Here is a 13,821-nt window from a genome sequence, read left to right as displayed (position 1 = left end):
AAATGTTGTAAAAAATGAAACCACATGAGAGCAAAATGTTTAAGCTGCTGCCTACAACAGACATTCCACAGTAAGGAAGAATCGGGCTCCAAACATCTACCCTGGAGGCGGGGGCTTCCTGATACTGCAACCATGGGGAGTAGGAAATGTCTGACAGCTATCAGCCTTTGCTGGGGATCAGCTTTCAAAACAGAAGCGCTGGTTGGGCAGCTGACCCCCGAGGCAGGCCCGAGCACGTGAACCTTCCCAGGCTGGTAAAGAGGGGAGGGGCTGCCATTGCCAGCCAGCTAAGACTGCTGAGCTTCGGAAAAGAGCTTCCTTTAGTAAACGGACTTCTGTAAATTACTCATTTCATTGCAATTGGCAGGTTTATCATCGTTCTTATTTGATAACGAGCGCGTTTTATTTTTGTATTTTTTAAAAACTTGCATTTGTTTAAAAGCTGGTAACAAGGTGAAGTTCATGCTCACATGCAGAAAAGACTCGGAAATAAAGGCAGAAACACTTAAAATCCTTTACAGGTTTGGGGATGGGTTGTGCAGGGAGGAGGAGGGCAGAGAAGGTCTTTCCGAGTGGTTGTAAGTGTGCTTGAACGGGCGAATCCATCGGTGGTGCTGCTGCCTTTTGGTAGCCCTCGGTTCAGTGTTTTTCACCAGAGACAGCTCAGAGGAGCTAAACTGAGGACAAAGTTCTGTTTGTTACCCACTTACTCTCTTTCACTTCAGGGCTTGTTCGCTTTCCCTTTAGTTTGTCCCTTTCGCCTCCCACTCCGTTTTGTGCTTCTCCTCTATCCCCCAGCAGGTCCCTCCTCCTGCAGGCAGTACGGGAAGGGTGTGTCGGAGCTCTCTAGTCCAGGAAGCTCGGCCACCCCTCCATGCTTGCTCGGGAGAGAGGAGACATCAGCTGTGAGGATAAGGTAAGCGTCACACTGTTTTGCACTTGGCTTTTTCTTCCTAGGGGGGTCAGGGTGGTGGGCGTCCGTCTTCTGTTTATTTGCAGGTTTGGTCCTTTCCCTCTCTGTTCAATATGTGAATGACTGCAGCGAGTGACAGTCTCAGCTCCTTTTCATTTCCTTTTATTTTTCACTCCCCCCTTCATCCCGATAGACCATCTTAATAGTCACCCCAGGTGACTGTATTTTATGTTATCCGAGCGTTGAAGCTGCTCCGAGCTTCCTCCTTTTTCCTCGGAGGTGCGAAGTAGGCTGTCCGATCGCTCCGGAAATAGGTAAAAGCCGGATCCTACGGAGCCGTCACTGCCACCTTAAATGTGATCCGCCGAACCTGCTTGCAGTTTTTTTTTTTTCAAATTTTGGCTGCACAGACTTACTGCTCTTGTTGTTTGCAAGGGCGCTCTGTCACACCTGCAGCTTTTTTTCTTCTTTTTGACTTGACTATGCAGACTTCTCTGTGTAGTTCCTCTTTCTTTCTATTGCTCAGATCCGGGGGTTAGAGAGATCGCCTCCGGATTCAATGGATCTCACTTGACTTCTTCACTATGCAAGAGAAACCTGTAAGAGGCTACACACGAGCACCGCCGGGGCTTGCTTCTCCTACAGGGTGATGCGCTCTACTCCCTTCTTCCCTGTTCGCAAGCGTGTCGGACGGTTTCATTGCTATAGGAGAAAGCACATCGGGACGACCCACCAATTCACGGATCCGATTTAAGATGGTATCGCTTGGATCTAGTTCTGGTTACTTGTTTCCCCTTCTCCCTTCATTTTGGCAGCTCGGTATTGGCTTTGGTTTTTTTCTTTCTCTTACAACTCTTTCCCCCACGTATCGGAAAACGCCCGTGTGAGGGTTTTTTTTTTCTCTTTTGTATTTGAAGTGCCTGTCAGACACTAGTTTGTGTCCTCCCTTTCCTACACGAGGAGAGATTCCCAGGGAGGGGTTTATAGTTTTCATTCTTATGTTCAGAGTCTGGAGTTTCAGCTTTCATTGGCCACATTATAGTGTAAGATTCCCCCTTACTTTTTTCTGCTCCCCATGAAGGCATTTGGTAAAAACGTCCAGTGGGATCATGCGGCTACCTTAGAGACAGCAACCTGCTTATTTTCGAAGGAGATGGTTGGCTATCTCCCAACACAAATTGGGAGATGGCGGGCCATCTTCTGAACCTGGCCAAATCGGTACAATCAAAAGCCGATTTTGGCCGGCTCCAACTGCTTTCCGTCGCAGAGCCGGCCAAAGTTAAAGGGGGCATGTTGGCAGGATATAGAAGGCGGGACGGGGGCGTGGTTACGAGATGGCCAGCTTCGGCCGATAATGGAAAAAAGAAGGCCAGCTCTGACGAGCATTTGGTCGGCTTCACTTGGTCCATTTATTTTTAGGACCAAGCCTCCAGAAAGTGTCCCAAATGATCAGATGACCACCGGAGGGAATCGGGGAACACCTCCCCTTACTCCCCCAGTGGTCACCAACCCCTCCCACCCCCCCAAAAAAATTTAAAATCATTTTTTTGCCAGCCTCTATGCCAGCCTCAAATATCATACCCAGCTCCATGACAGCAGTATGCAGGTCCCAGGAGCAGTTTTTAGTGGGTGCAGTGCACTTCAGGCAGACAGACCCAGGCCCATTCCCCCCTACCTGTTACACTTGTGGTAAATGGGAGCCCTCCAACCCCCCCCCAAAACCCACTGTACCCACATGTAGGTGCCCCCCTTCATCCCTAAGGGCTATGGTAGTGGTGTACAGTTGTGGGGAGTGGGTTTTGGGGGGCTCAGCATACAAGGTAAGGGAGGTATGCACCTGGGAGCAATTTTTGAAGTCCACTGCAGTGCCCCCTAGGGTGCCCGGTTGCTGTCCTGGCATGTGAGGAGGACCAGTGCACTACAAATGCTGGCTCCTCCCATGACCAAATGCCTTGGATTTGGCTGGGTTTGAGATGGCCGCCATTAGTTTCCATTATCGCTGAAAACCAATGCCGACCATCTCTAAAGCCGAATGTTGAGATTTGGCCGACTCTGACTGTATTATCAAAACGAAAGATGGCCGGCCCCGTTCGATTATGCCCCTCCAAGTGAGTTTCCCTAACTATTCCTGTTTTCCTGGTTGCACTCTGCGACATGGCACTCTGCTCAGAGAAGGGAGTACACACCTCCTGTTCTGTCCAGAAGAGACCTAGTGTCATCTTGGTCACCCCCAAGGCATGCAATATCAAAGCCACAAGGTATGTAGGTACCCCAGAATGGAAGCAAGCAAAAGGGCCAGTTTAGCCCCAATTCTTCCTTCTTTTCTCCCTCATCCTTCAGCGTCAGTACCTTGAAGTAGGTAGCTACCATCACTGGGAAATGTTAAGAGGTGCATGCAGAAAATCATGCAGAGGAGCCGATGGCTGAGCGTGTGGCTTTTGTTGCAAAATTTGGTAGAAAATATTCTATGGCAATGCAATAAGCTAATAAGATGCAAATTGAAAGTGCGTAGAACTTGTCTGCTAATTAGGGCAAGCCTGTCAGATACGTGCAGGTTCCTGTAATAGGGGCAGCTTCACTATGCACACATGTCTGAAGAGAATGAAAGTGTAAGTGCATCGGCCATGTTAATGCACATAAATTATTAGCCTCACAAAAGTTTTTTGCCTATAAAGTTTTCACAAGGCTAATATTTATGTGCAAATGTGTACTGCTACTTTCACAAAAACAACTGTTACTTTACAGGTTTTTGCTATGATTGCTGAAAAAAATAGCAGTAAATCCCAAAAATTGGCATAAAATCCTCTTAACTAATCCTTCTTTGTTGCCTCAGACCTGACAGTGATTTTGTTGCATTGTGCACATTTTAAAATCCCTTGTTTACCTATGTTCATTGTGGCAGAATACCTAATGACCTAATTACCTTGCATTTTAATATACTGTGCACTCATGTACTGTGCAAGCTGGCTCCTATGTTGAACCCCTTTCTGCATTTTGTGCCCATTAGCACGTGCGTACACCTCATGGTAACAGCACACTTGTGCTCACAGTAACTTTCTGTATCAGTCCCTGAGGCAGCCACATGGTGATGCCACCTTGCCCATCACCTTAAATGAGCCTTCTGAGGCACCCATTATCTCAGTAGAGTGTAGGGAGAGGCACAAGGCATGGGTACCCCCTCTCTCCCATCTCTGACCCCTCCCTTGTCAATTTGGGCAAATAGAAAGGGGAAGACTCCACCCATTTGAAGATTTTACCTCGCTGGCAGGAGAGGTCAAGAGATGAGGAACAGCAAAGGGAACCCAAGCTGGTACCTTGGGTAAATAGAGGAGTGGCTAGTCCTGTCCGTACCTTGGAGTCAGGAGATGCCTGTTCAGAGAGGTGGAACATTGAGCTGGTCCTCCCACCTCTGTGCTGCTTTTAGCAATCCCCCATCTTCCCAACTCTAGCCAAGATGTTGCTTGGGGATACACTTCCCTCCCCTGAGTCTGCTACCAGTTGTGGAAGCAGCAGAGTCCGTGGAGGTCATAGTGAAAAGGGACAGATCACTGGTACCATGCCCTATTAGATCAGGTTGGGAGTCATGAGGAGCTCCTCTCCCTCTTTCCCAACCCTTTAGAAAGGGGGTTTATGGGGACCTAAGGCCCTGAAGAGAAAGTTGATAGGGCTCCTCAGTATCTGAAGGACACCTAGAGTCACAGTCAGGGGAGGTACCCTTGCTCAAGAGGTAGAGGAGAGTGCGCTTACTGAAGACTTAGAGGTGGATAGGGTATTCCCCCATCACTACCATGGCTAGTCAGTATCATTACTCAGATTTAGCCTTCCTACTTTAATGAGGAGGAGAAGAGGGATTGTAAATCAATACAGTGCAAACTTGAAATAAACTTAAATCAATTAGATAAACCCAATTACATGAAGAAATTTGCTATTACTAAATTCAATATACTTCAGTTTCCACTTATTGTATTTTACTTGCTTTATTAATATGTATTTTACACTTCATTCGTCTTGTGTTCTCATTAATTCTTATTAAATATTGGAGTTAAGGACCTCGACAACCATTTGCAATGTAAATATTTAAATTTTTATCTGTTTGAACCATAGGTTCCTTTTTCTTTTGTCAGTCTGGAACCCCCCCCCCCAAAAAAAAAAAAAAATAAAAAAATAAAAAATTACATTTGCACTCCAGCAGCTTCTGGAGTGGGACACCAATGTCTTCCTTAATTCACACAAGGATTTAGCAAGGTGGTCACTTTGCTCAGTCTGACCTGCAAGCAGGGGCTCTGGATGCCCTATCCATGGTGCTGAACTAGATACTATTTTTAGGGCAAGTTTGTGATGTGATATGGATCTTATAGCCCACCAACTCTCAACACAATAGTTCAAAGCAGGTTATAATAAGAGAATAGAAAACCCCAGAGAAATTAACAATCCAATTTTTAAAGTAAGTAAGTCTTCATATTCTTTCGGAAACTTAAATATCTTGTCATTTTTCTAAGTAGAGTAGGGAGAGAGAGAGCAGGAAATTGCACAGAGAATTTGGTCAACCTGTGTGCCCCTGTAGGAGGCTAGCTAGGTTTCTTTCACTGAGCTAACTGAAGACTCTGGATCTCAAGCAACTTCATTTGCATCTTTGAGGCTCTCAACTGGTGTAGCTGGGACACCCACCCCTTGTTGAATATCTAGAGGAGCTTTGCACTCTAATGTTTGGTGTGGATAGCATCCAGGGAAGGTTGCTGCTTACACCTACGTTTTGGTGGTGCAGAAAAACATCTCCCATTCCTGGCCTGAATTGTTGTATTTTAACCACTGTGTAATGCAACAATCTCTGTCAGTGATGATGAAATGACAGTGACTGGCACAATCCTCAACAACTCCCTTATTGAAGAAGAAAGGTTTGTTGCAGTAGTTCAGAAGTTTTGGGTGGACTGATCCATTCAGAAGGCCCTGTCGTTCTGAGAGTAGTGAGGAACATCCCAATCTCTGGGTATTATGTACATTAGGCACATCAGTAGAGGTATCGCATGATCAGGCAGCTTTCAGGGGAAGCACTTGATCTTGAGGCCCATCTCTTGGGCACCTAAGATGAGGCTTTAATCTTACAGTACAAGGAGAGGAAGTATGCTCTCTGTGTATTCAAGGAGCAGCGAGGCTAAGGGGCCTTTGCAAGGTCATGAATTCATTTTCTGCAGGAGATGACTGAGGCTAGCATCTCTTCTATGGCTTTGAGAAAAGGAGCCATTTCAAGAAGCAGATTGTATGTTTACTAGACATGGATAGTGCCCCCTTTACAGATGCAGTAAGGAGCAAGGCAAGAGTTTAGGAATTGCTCAACTGTCTTCCCTCTGGATCTAGGTGACCCTCATGCTTGCAAGATTCTGTGGGAGGGGCTTCATGCAGTCAATATGGAGGATAGAGCTAGGCTTGATGAGCCCTTGAGTCTAGCTGACTTCTCAACAGTTTTTAGCCAGATGCCACATGAGAAGTCCTGGAAGGTGGAGAAGTTAGCTAAACCCAAGGGTTCATTTAGCCTATCTCTGTCCTCTGGTTTGGTTGGCCTCTAAGGTGAGAAGTTTAGAGCTCCATAGAACCTGTGAGTCTTAGGGTGTTGCTGTGGATGGTAGCACAAGGACCAGATGCCCATTAAAGACTGAGGCAGGAGTAATGACAAATAGCGATGTTTGTGTCTCTGCAGGCATGTTAATAGTTTCAGTTCATGTTTATTACTGCTATATGCAAATATCTGCATACTGTGGAAGTAGTCTGTGATTTGGTTGTATTGAAGCTCACTGTTGTAAGCAGAGCTATGCTGCAGTGTAAAGTCCAGAGTGCTTTGCAGCAGAATCCATGGTACTTTTGTTCTGTCACCATATAGGCACACAAATGTTGGTGGAGATCCACCTGAGGTCATGGTCAGGTCTGCTATGACTGGGTCTTCTCAAGGTAGTATCTTATTGGTGAGGCAGCTGGTGGTGATGGTGCTGCCTGTTGTGGAGAAACATTTTGTGGGCAGACCCTTCCTAGACAACCTGGCTCTGGGTATAGAGGTGCTGGAAGAGCCTGTGACTGATCAGTTTTCTCAACCGCTGTATGTAGGGCCTAGGATGCCATCTGGAGAGCCCCACCACACAAACACACACTTTCTCGGTCCTTTCACCTTTGCAGCCTTAAGAGGTTGTGGTGCATTTTCCATTGTGCTCCACAGAGGCTTGACTTCGTACCCATCTCTCCCTTACCAGCATGTGTTGACAGCCTGATGGGTCAGACTCCCCCCCCCCCCCCATGGTTTCTTGTGAAAGTTAATCTTAAAACGGCTTAATGTCTGCTGCCTTTTGAAAGGAAAATTCTGAGGGCATTTTCTTTCCTTTGAGAAAAAAGATTAAACTATACACATTCCTCCACAGCTGTAGGGAGATATGTCGGGGGGGGGGGGGGTGTCATTTGACATCACTTGCCTTCATGTGACCCCCATCCAAGATGGTGGCTAGTAGTGGAAACTGGAAGAGATGTGATGTGTCCAGTAGTAGCTGCCATCTTGAAAAAAGGGGCTTGGCTATGATAGCACTTCCAGTGACATCACCAATGGGGTATGGTTTGGTGTGGGGATACACACATAAGGCAGGGCAAGGGGCATGGTTATGCAAAAGGAATGGGGCTTGGGCACAGCTATGATAGCACATCCAGTGATGTCATCTAAGGGGGCAGATGCGAATTGGGTGGAGCGTGGGCATGGCTTGGGCATGTCCTCGTTTCTGATTGGCTAAGAATCCAGAAGTGGGCATGTCACCTATCAAAAAATCAATTAGTTTGACAAATGCTGGTGAGATATACTGCTCACAGCGACAAAGTTGATCCCCGTCCCATCCCTTCCCTTCCTGTCCCTGCAAGCTCAGTCTGATCCCATCTGCACAAGCCATGAAAAGTTATAATTTTATATTTAAATCTTTTTATTAAAGTATAAAAAGAACAATATTCTGTATGTGTCATTTTTCAAATCGCAAAGAATAATACAGAACATGGATCAACAAAACCCCTGTCACCCCTCCCCCCGGGAAAAGGGGATGAGACTTGATATACCGCCTTTCTGTGTTTACAATTGAAGCAGTTTACATATTAGGTATTTATTTTGTACCTGGGGCAATGGAGAGTTAAGTGACTTGCCCAGAGTCATAAGATGCTACAGTGGGAATCGAACCCAGTTCACTAGGATCAAAGTCTGCTGCACTAGCCATTAGGATACTCCTCCACTATTGGGAAAAATGAACAAGCCAAATTACTACAGAATGCAATGTAGAAAATACATGCTAACCGAATACCTTGGTCACATACACAGAACACAAATGATAAATACAGAATAGCTGACCACAAACAATAAACATAAATTAATCCAAAATCTCAAGAAGTCACACCTTGCATGTAGTACAACACCAAAGAAATAGAAAGAGATGCATTTCCTTCTATACTGTGTAAAATATAATGACTGCACATGGCAAGGATGGTGTTAGGGGAGAGCAACTAGGGCAACTGCTCCCCTGGCCAGAGAGAGCCCTAAGTCTGCTGGAAGCTGAAGAAGGCACAGCCTGCTAATGGACTTTGGGGTCCTCTCCCAAATTTCTGCTCTGTCTAACACCAGCTCTGGCAGGATAGGCATTTCAAATCTGACATATTCTAATAATAAAATAGAAAATAAAATTATATTTTCTGGTCATTTTGTTTTTCAAATCATGTTGGTCCTAGGCTCTGGTTTCTGTTTCTCTGTGTCTTCTGAACTCACTTTCCAGGGTCTCCTTTCCATTTGATATTTTTTCTCTCCCCATGTTCACTATCCATCTTCCATCTCTGTTTCCTTATGTTCAGTATCTCCCTTTTCTGTGCCCCTGTACTTTCCTATCCAGCATCTCCCCTGTGTCCATATCCCCACATCCATCATCACCACTCTAAGTTTCTTTCTCCTATCCTCTTCCCCCTGTGACCACTCTCACTACTCTGTGTTCCTATTCTCCCCAATGTCTAACATCTTCCCTCTGTATCCATGTACTCCCTTCTGTCTCTGGCATTGCCCCTTTGTGTCTATACCATCCCATGCAGCATCTCCCTATGCTCTCCTCCATCTTCATCATCTCCCCTCTGTTTCTGTATACCTCCCTGTATCCAGTTTCTACCCCCTCTTCCTCCCCCACACCAATGTGTCTCCTCTCTGACCCCACCCCATTCCACCTAGCTTCTCTCTCTTCTCTCCCCCCCCCCCCCCCCGGCATCTGGCTCATCTGCCCTCCTTTTCTCCCTTCTGTGGTGTGTTCAGTATTTGACTCCCTCATGCTTCATGGTTTGGTTCAGTATCTCTCCTTCCCTTCCCCTCCCTTCCTCCCTGTAGGTCCAACACTTTTCTCCCTTCCCTCTATCCCCCGCCACAAGTCCTGTACCTCTCTGCCTTCCCTCCAGCCCTAGCCCCTGCAAGTCCAACACCTCTCTTCCTTCCCTCCAAACCCCCACCCGTGGATCCAGCATCTCTCTGCCTTCTTTCTAGCCCCCCCATGATCAGAGATAATAGCATGCAAATGTATGCATGCTATTATCTTTGTTCATAGGGTGAAGTACGGGAGGATTCCAGCACTTGTTTGACATGTCTGGACTGTCAAAAGCCCAGACCTGTCAAACATGGGCCAGAGGTCCGTGGAACCAACAGACCTCAAACAGCGTGGTCCTGGTGGCCTAGTGCCCTCACTGAATCCCCACCCTGAGCCAGAGACACGGGGGATGGAGGTCCGGGGGACCTCCAGTCCCCCCCCCCCTGACACAAATTCGGGGGGAGGGGGCTGGAGATCCGCTGTGTCTTCAGCCCCCATAACCTCCCAGCATCCCTTCAAGAAAAGCCCTGGTGGCCCAGTGGGCCGCTAATCAAGCCCCCCTGACCTGGTGGTCTAGCGACCCTCTTCCCCGCCCTCTATATCTTTGTTGGAAGAGGAAGGTAGACTCCCTCCTCTTCCAGCAGTGCTGCCTCAAATGGCGGCGCCCAGCCCTGCCCAGTGCATCCTGGGATGCGCTGGGTGGGGCTTGATGTGAAGCCCTGTCCAGCGCATCCCATTTTCATGGTGGTGCTGCTGGAGGAGGAGGGAGTCTATCTCCCTCCTCCAACAAAGATATGAGGGGGGGGGCGGGGAAGAGAGACACTAGACCACTAGGTTAGGGGTCTTGATTCATGGCTCACTGGGCCATCAGGGCTTTTCTTGGATGGGATGCGGGGGGTCAGGGGGGCTGGAGACTCATCGGATCTCCAACCCCCCCCCCCCAGGGGGTTGGTGGGACTGGAGGTCTTCCAGGGTGGGGGGAGGGTTGGGGTTCCTTCTGTGGGGGGGGGGGCTGCATTGGGGGGGTATAGGGGGCCTGCTAGCATGCAAATGCATGCTGGACAGGGCTCACCATTCCTTCCCAATGGTCTGCAACCTCTTGCTAACTTCTTCATTCAAGCCCAGCTTCACCCTTTGTACATGCATTTCCTCTTCCTTTCAGCCATTGTTCAAACTTTTTTTTGTCATTTTTGTCCTGCAGTGCTCTTGCAAAAGAAAATCAAAAAGGAAACTTCTACCCAGAAAGGAGCAGAAGAATAAAAAAACAGATATCTCTCTCTCTGTTTCTGCTTCCTGCAACCCAAAGTGAACAAAATGTCCAAGCTGCCACCTAAACCAGCCAAGCCAGGTAAAGGAGGGTTGAGGTTGGGGGAGCTGTGGGGGGCAGGGAGGCTTCCTGATACTGCAGCACTGCTGGGAAGGGGAGCAGGATTTGTCCATGGGAGCTGTCAGCCCGAGCCGGGATTATCTTTTAATACAGGTGCTGGTTGAGCAACTGGTTCTTATGGAAGCTATCCCAAGCACATTAACCCACCAAGGCTGGCAAAGACTGAAAAGGGCTACCAGCTCAAAACCTGCAAATGATGAGCCTCAAAGGGTTCCCTTTAGGTTCCTCAAAATGGGTCCCTGTAAATGTCTGCATTACAGCTGGCTGGTTGCTAATTGCAGCAGGGTTGGTTTTGTTGAAGACATGAGGGGAAGTATGTGCCTAATATATATAAAAAAAAAATTAAGGCCGCTAAGTGATATGCAGTATTTGGGAATTGGTGATTTGAATGATGTAATGGTTACTATTTCCCTTTGGGAACTTCTCACTGTTACCCATTATGGTAATTCATTACTGAATACATTTGCTGTTTTGCAGGAAAGTGCTTGAAATCATATGTATTTCAGTAATTATATTCTGTTTTTATAGTGCTAGACTAACAAGACTTCAGAATTAACACTAAAAACAACCAGAGGACACCTACATCTCCATTAACAAAACACAGTAACACAACCAACATGCAGCAAAACCACAAATGCATATATATTTTTCTTTTTAGCAGGGTTTGAATTGTTTTAGATGCGGAGTTAAAATTATTCTGTTTTGACAGTGGTGAAAATGAGTCTAGTCTTTGTACTAAGGTTCAACCTGTCCAAAAGTAGATGATCTTGATAGTGATAGATCATGTATATCAATGCTTCTGCATGGAAGATTGTTTTTCCGTCTAAGATTAGAAAGCTTCATGATCTATATCCTGTAAAATATCAATAGCGAGTATGATCTGACTGGGATTCAGAATCCATTGGGGGGGAATAGCCAAACTCTGGAGGCTGTTGAAACTAATTGTGAGTGGGATCATTTTTACCTTATTTCCTTGGTTGGATTTAAGCATTTGTTGAATTGTAAAGGGAGCTTGTCCAGATTTTGTAATTAGTCCCCCTGATGAGATTGTTCTGTTAATATTCAATCTCTTGTCCAAAGCCGAACAGCAAGGTAGGGAATAAGAGTCTGGCCAAGCTGTTTTCGGAAATTTGCTTTGATAGATCTACAGTATAGTTAGAGCAATCTAATAATCTGTCTTGGCTAAGCTGTTTGAAGCTATAGTTGTTCTTTTGGATTTGTTGAACCCAGTGCTATTTGGTTTTCATTTCTCCATTATTACAGAGACTTTAACTGCTCTTCTCCATGAAATACATTTACTTAGAAGGTTGGGGATTTTGATACAGTTGGATCTTTCTGCTGTTTCTTTGTTGGACAGACCAAAAAGGCTGGTGCTAGTAAAGAATTTGTTAGATTATGTTGGGTAGCTAGACAGGTGATAAGAAGTTTCAGAGGAATTATGGTTTCTGGAAAAATATGTTGTAAGTGTGAATGACCTTTGTGGTAATTAGGATAGACAAAATTACTGTAAAAGTAAGATTAAGTAAGTTTCAATATTAATACGTGCTGAGACTATGGAAATTCATTAATGCTGTCATAATGAATACTTACTAATTGCAGTTGAAATAAGTGACATATGTATCTTTGACGTAAGAGCATGTGATTAAAAGGGTATAAAACTGACAGCTGTAATCATTAATAGTTAGAGAAGTAATGCCTAGGGAAAGAACGCTCATTGCGGCCTGGTTTTACCACTGTCATATGAGAATCGCTTATGAACTATTCTGATTGATTTATACTGATTTGCTGTACCATCTAATCTGAAATATCACATACCAGTGTACCCTTGTTTGGTAAGTTCAATAAAATACTTATTCTCATATTAAAATAGCCTTCTGTGTCTGTCTCTCCTTCTTTCAGTAATTTATAAGACATTCTACATTAGCTAGTTACCCAAAAATTCACCTAAAATCAGCAAGGCTATAAACCATTTTACAGTGCAATCATATTTCTGTTCCTTAGCAAACTGCATTCACTTCCTAATCAGCTTGTTGTTGCAAGCTCTTAGGAGAACATCTGTCACACAAGCATCTTAGTACAGTGACTGTACTTTTGACCTTTTATTGTGGCCTAGCTCAATACACAATGAAGCAGGCTACAGTTGAAAGCCTGTGTTGTGGTTCTCTAAGGTCCATGTCCAGCATGGCCCATATGTTCCATATTAACAACTTCCTTAACCTAGCTGTTCTATGGCTTTTATACTTCCTGGACCATGCCCTCCTGGCTCCACCCTTCCTATGTCACTTTCCCTTTGGGTGGGACTATGGGTTTTAAGGTGACTCTGACACTGTGAGGGAGTATCCTTACAGGGAAGTGACAGCATCCCATAGACTTCCTCACACATACCATAATGACCACTATACTCATGTTTTGCCAAGAAAATTTTCTTTTGCTGCAACACAATGGCAAGTTGTATCTTTTTGATAATCTCTGGAGTCTCTGATTTCCCAACATAATCTAACAAATTCTTTACTAGCACCAGCCTTTTTGGTCTGTCCAACAAAGAAACTGTGGACCCAATCTTCTAGGTTTGGTTATTGTTTAGTTTTTGTAGTTGCAGTAACATCTTTCAATGCTTCATCTTCAAACTGTGTATTCAGATTTTCTAGAGAATAATTGGATAGGTTTTACCTCTGATAAGCTTTGTATTAACAGAGAAACTATGAATGATCATATTCTTTTCAGGCTCCTTTTCATTGGAACTCCTTGCTGATTAAATTAAGAACTGAAAATTCATATTCATCATTACTTTTCTACTTAATGAATGTTTACTTGTAAATTCTGTTTAATGGATATTATTTGATTCTGTTAGCTGTATTATTTATATTTTTTTGTATTTTTCAATCTTGTACTTCCTTGGACCTTAGTAAGTGCTAGATTAGATGTAAATTTGAGGTTTTCCTTCTCCTATTTCCGTAGTCTCAAACTTCTTTTGGTTCAAATTTTAAGTAAATCTGTCTCTTCAGTGGTCTCTAATAATAGAAGTTATTCTAGACAATGTATTTGCATTTACATTTGCATGAATTGATTTATAACAGACTTCAAAATTCAGCTCAGAGTTGAGCTATACTTTCTGTTCCACATTTTCAGTGTCCAAATATTGCAAAGGGTTTTGATCTGTACGTACAGTAGAT

At 44.9% G+C, this 13,821-nt stretch overlaps 1 protein-coding gene across 1 annotated transcript in view; it reads left to right on the top strand.

Annotated features, from left to right (window-relative positions):
* The first annotated feature begins 809 nt into the window (after window positions 1–809).
* The window catches only part of OSTF1 (osteoclast stimulating factor 1), a 76,124-nt gene continuing 63,112 nt past the window's right edge, over window positions 810–13,821 (top strand). The window contains exons 1-2 of the mRNA XM_030193727.1: window positions 810–916; window positions 10,463–10,609. Coding sequence (XP_030049587.1) covers window positions 10,576–10,609 — 34 coding nt within the window. The 5' untranslated portion in view covers window positions 810–916; window positions 10,463–10,575. The remainder of the gene's footprint in view (window positions 917–10,462; window positions 10,610–13,821) is intronic.

This window comes from Microcaecilia unicolor, chromosome 2 (genome assembly GCF_901765095.1).
Source record: "Microcaecilia unicolor chromosome 2, aMicUni1.1, whole genome shotgun sequence".
Classification (NCBI taxonomy): Eukaryota; Metazoa; Chordata; class Amphibia; order Gymnophiona; family Siphonopidae; genus Microcaecilia; species Microcaecilia unicolor.
The sequence above is the reverse complement of the archived record's forward strand: the minus strand, read 5'-3'. Positions and strand labels throughout refer to the sequence as shown.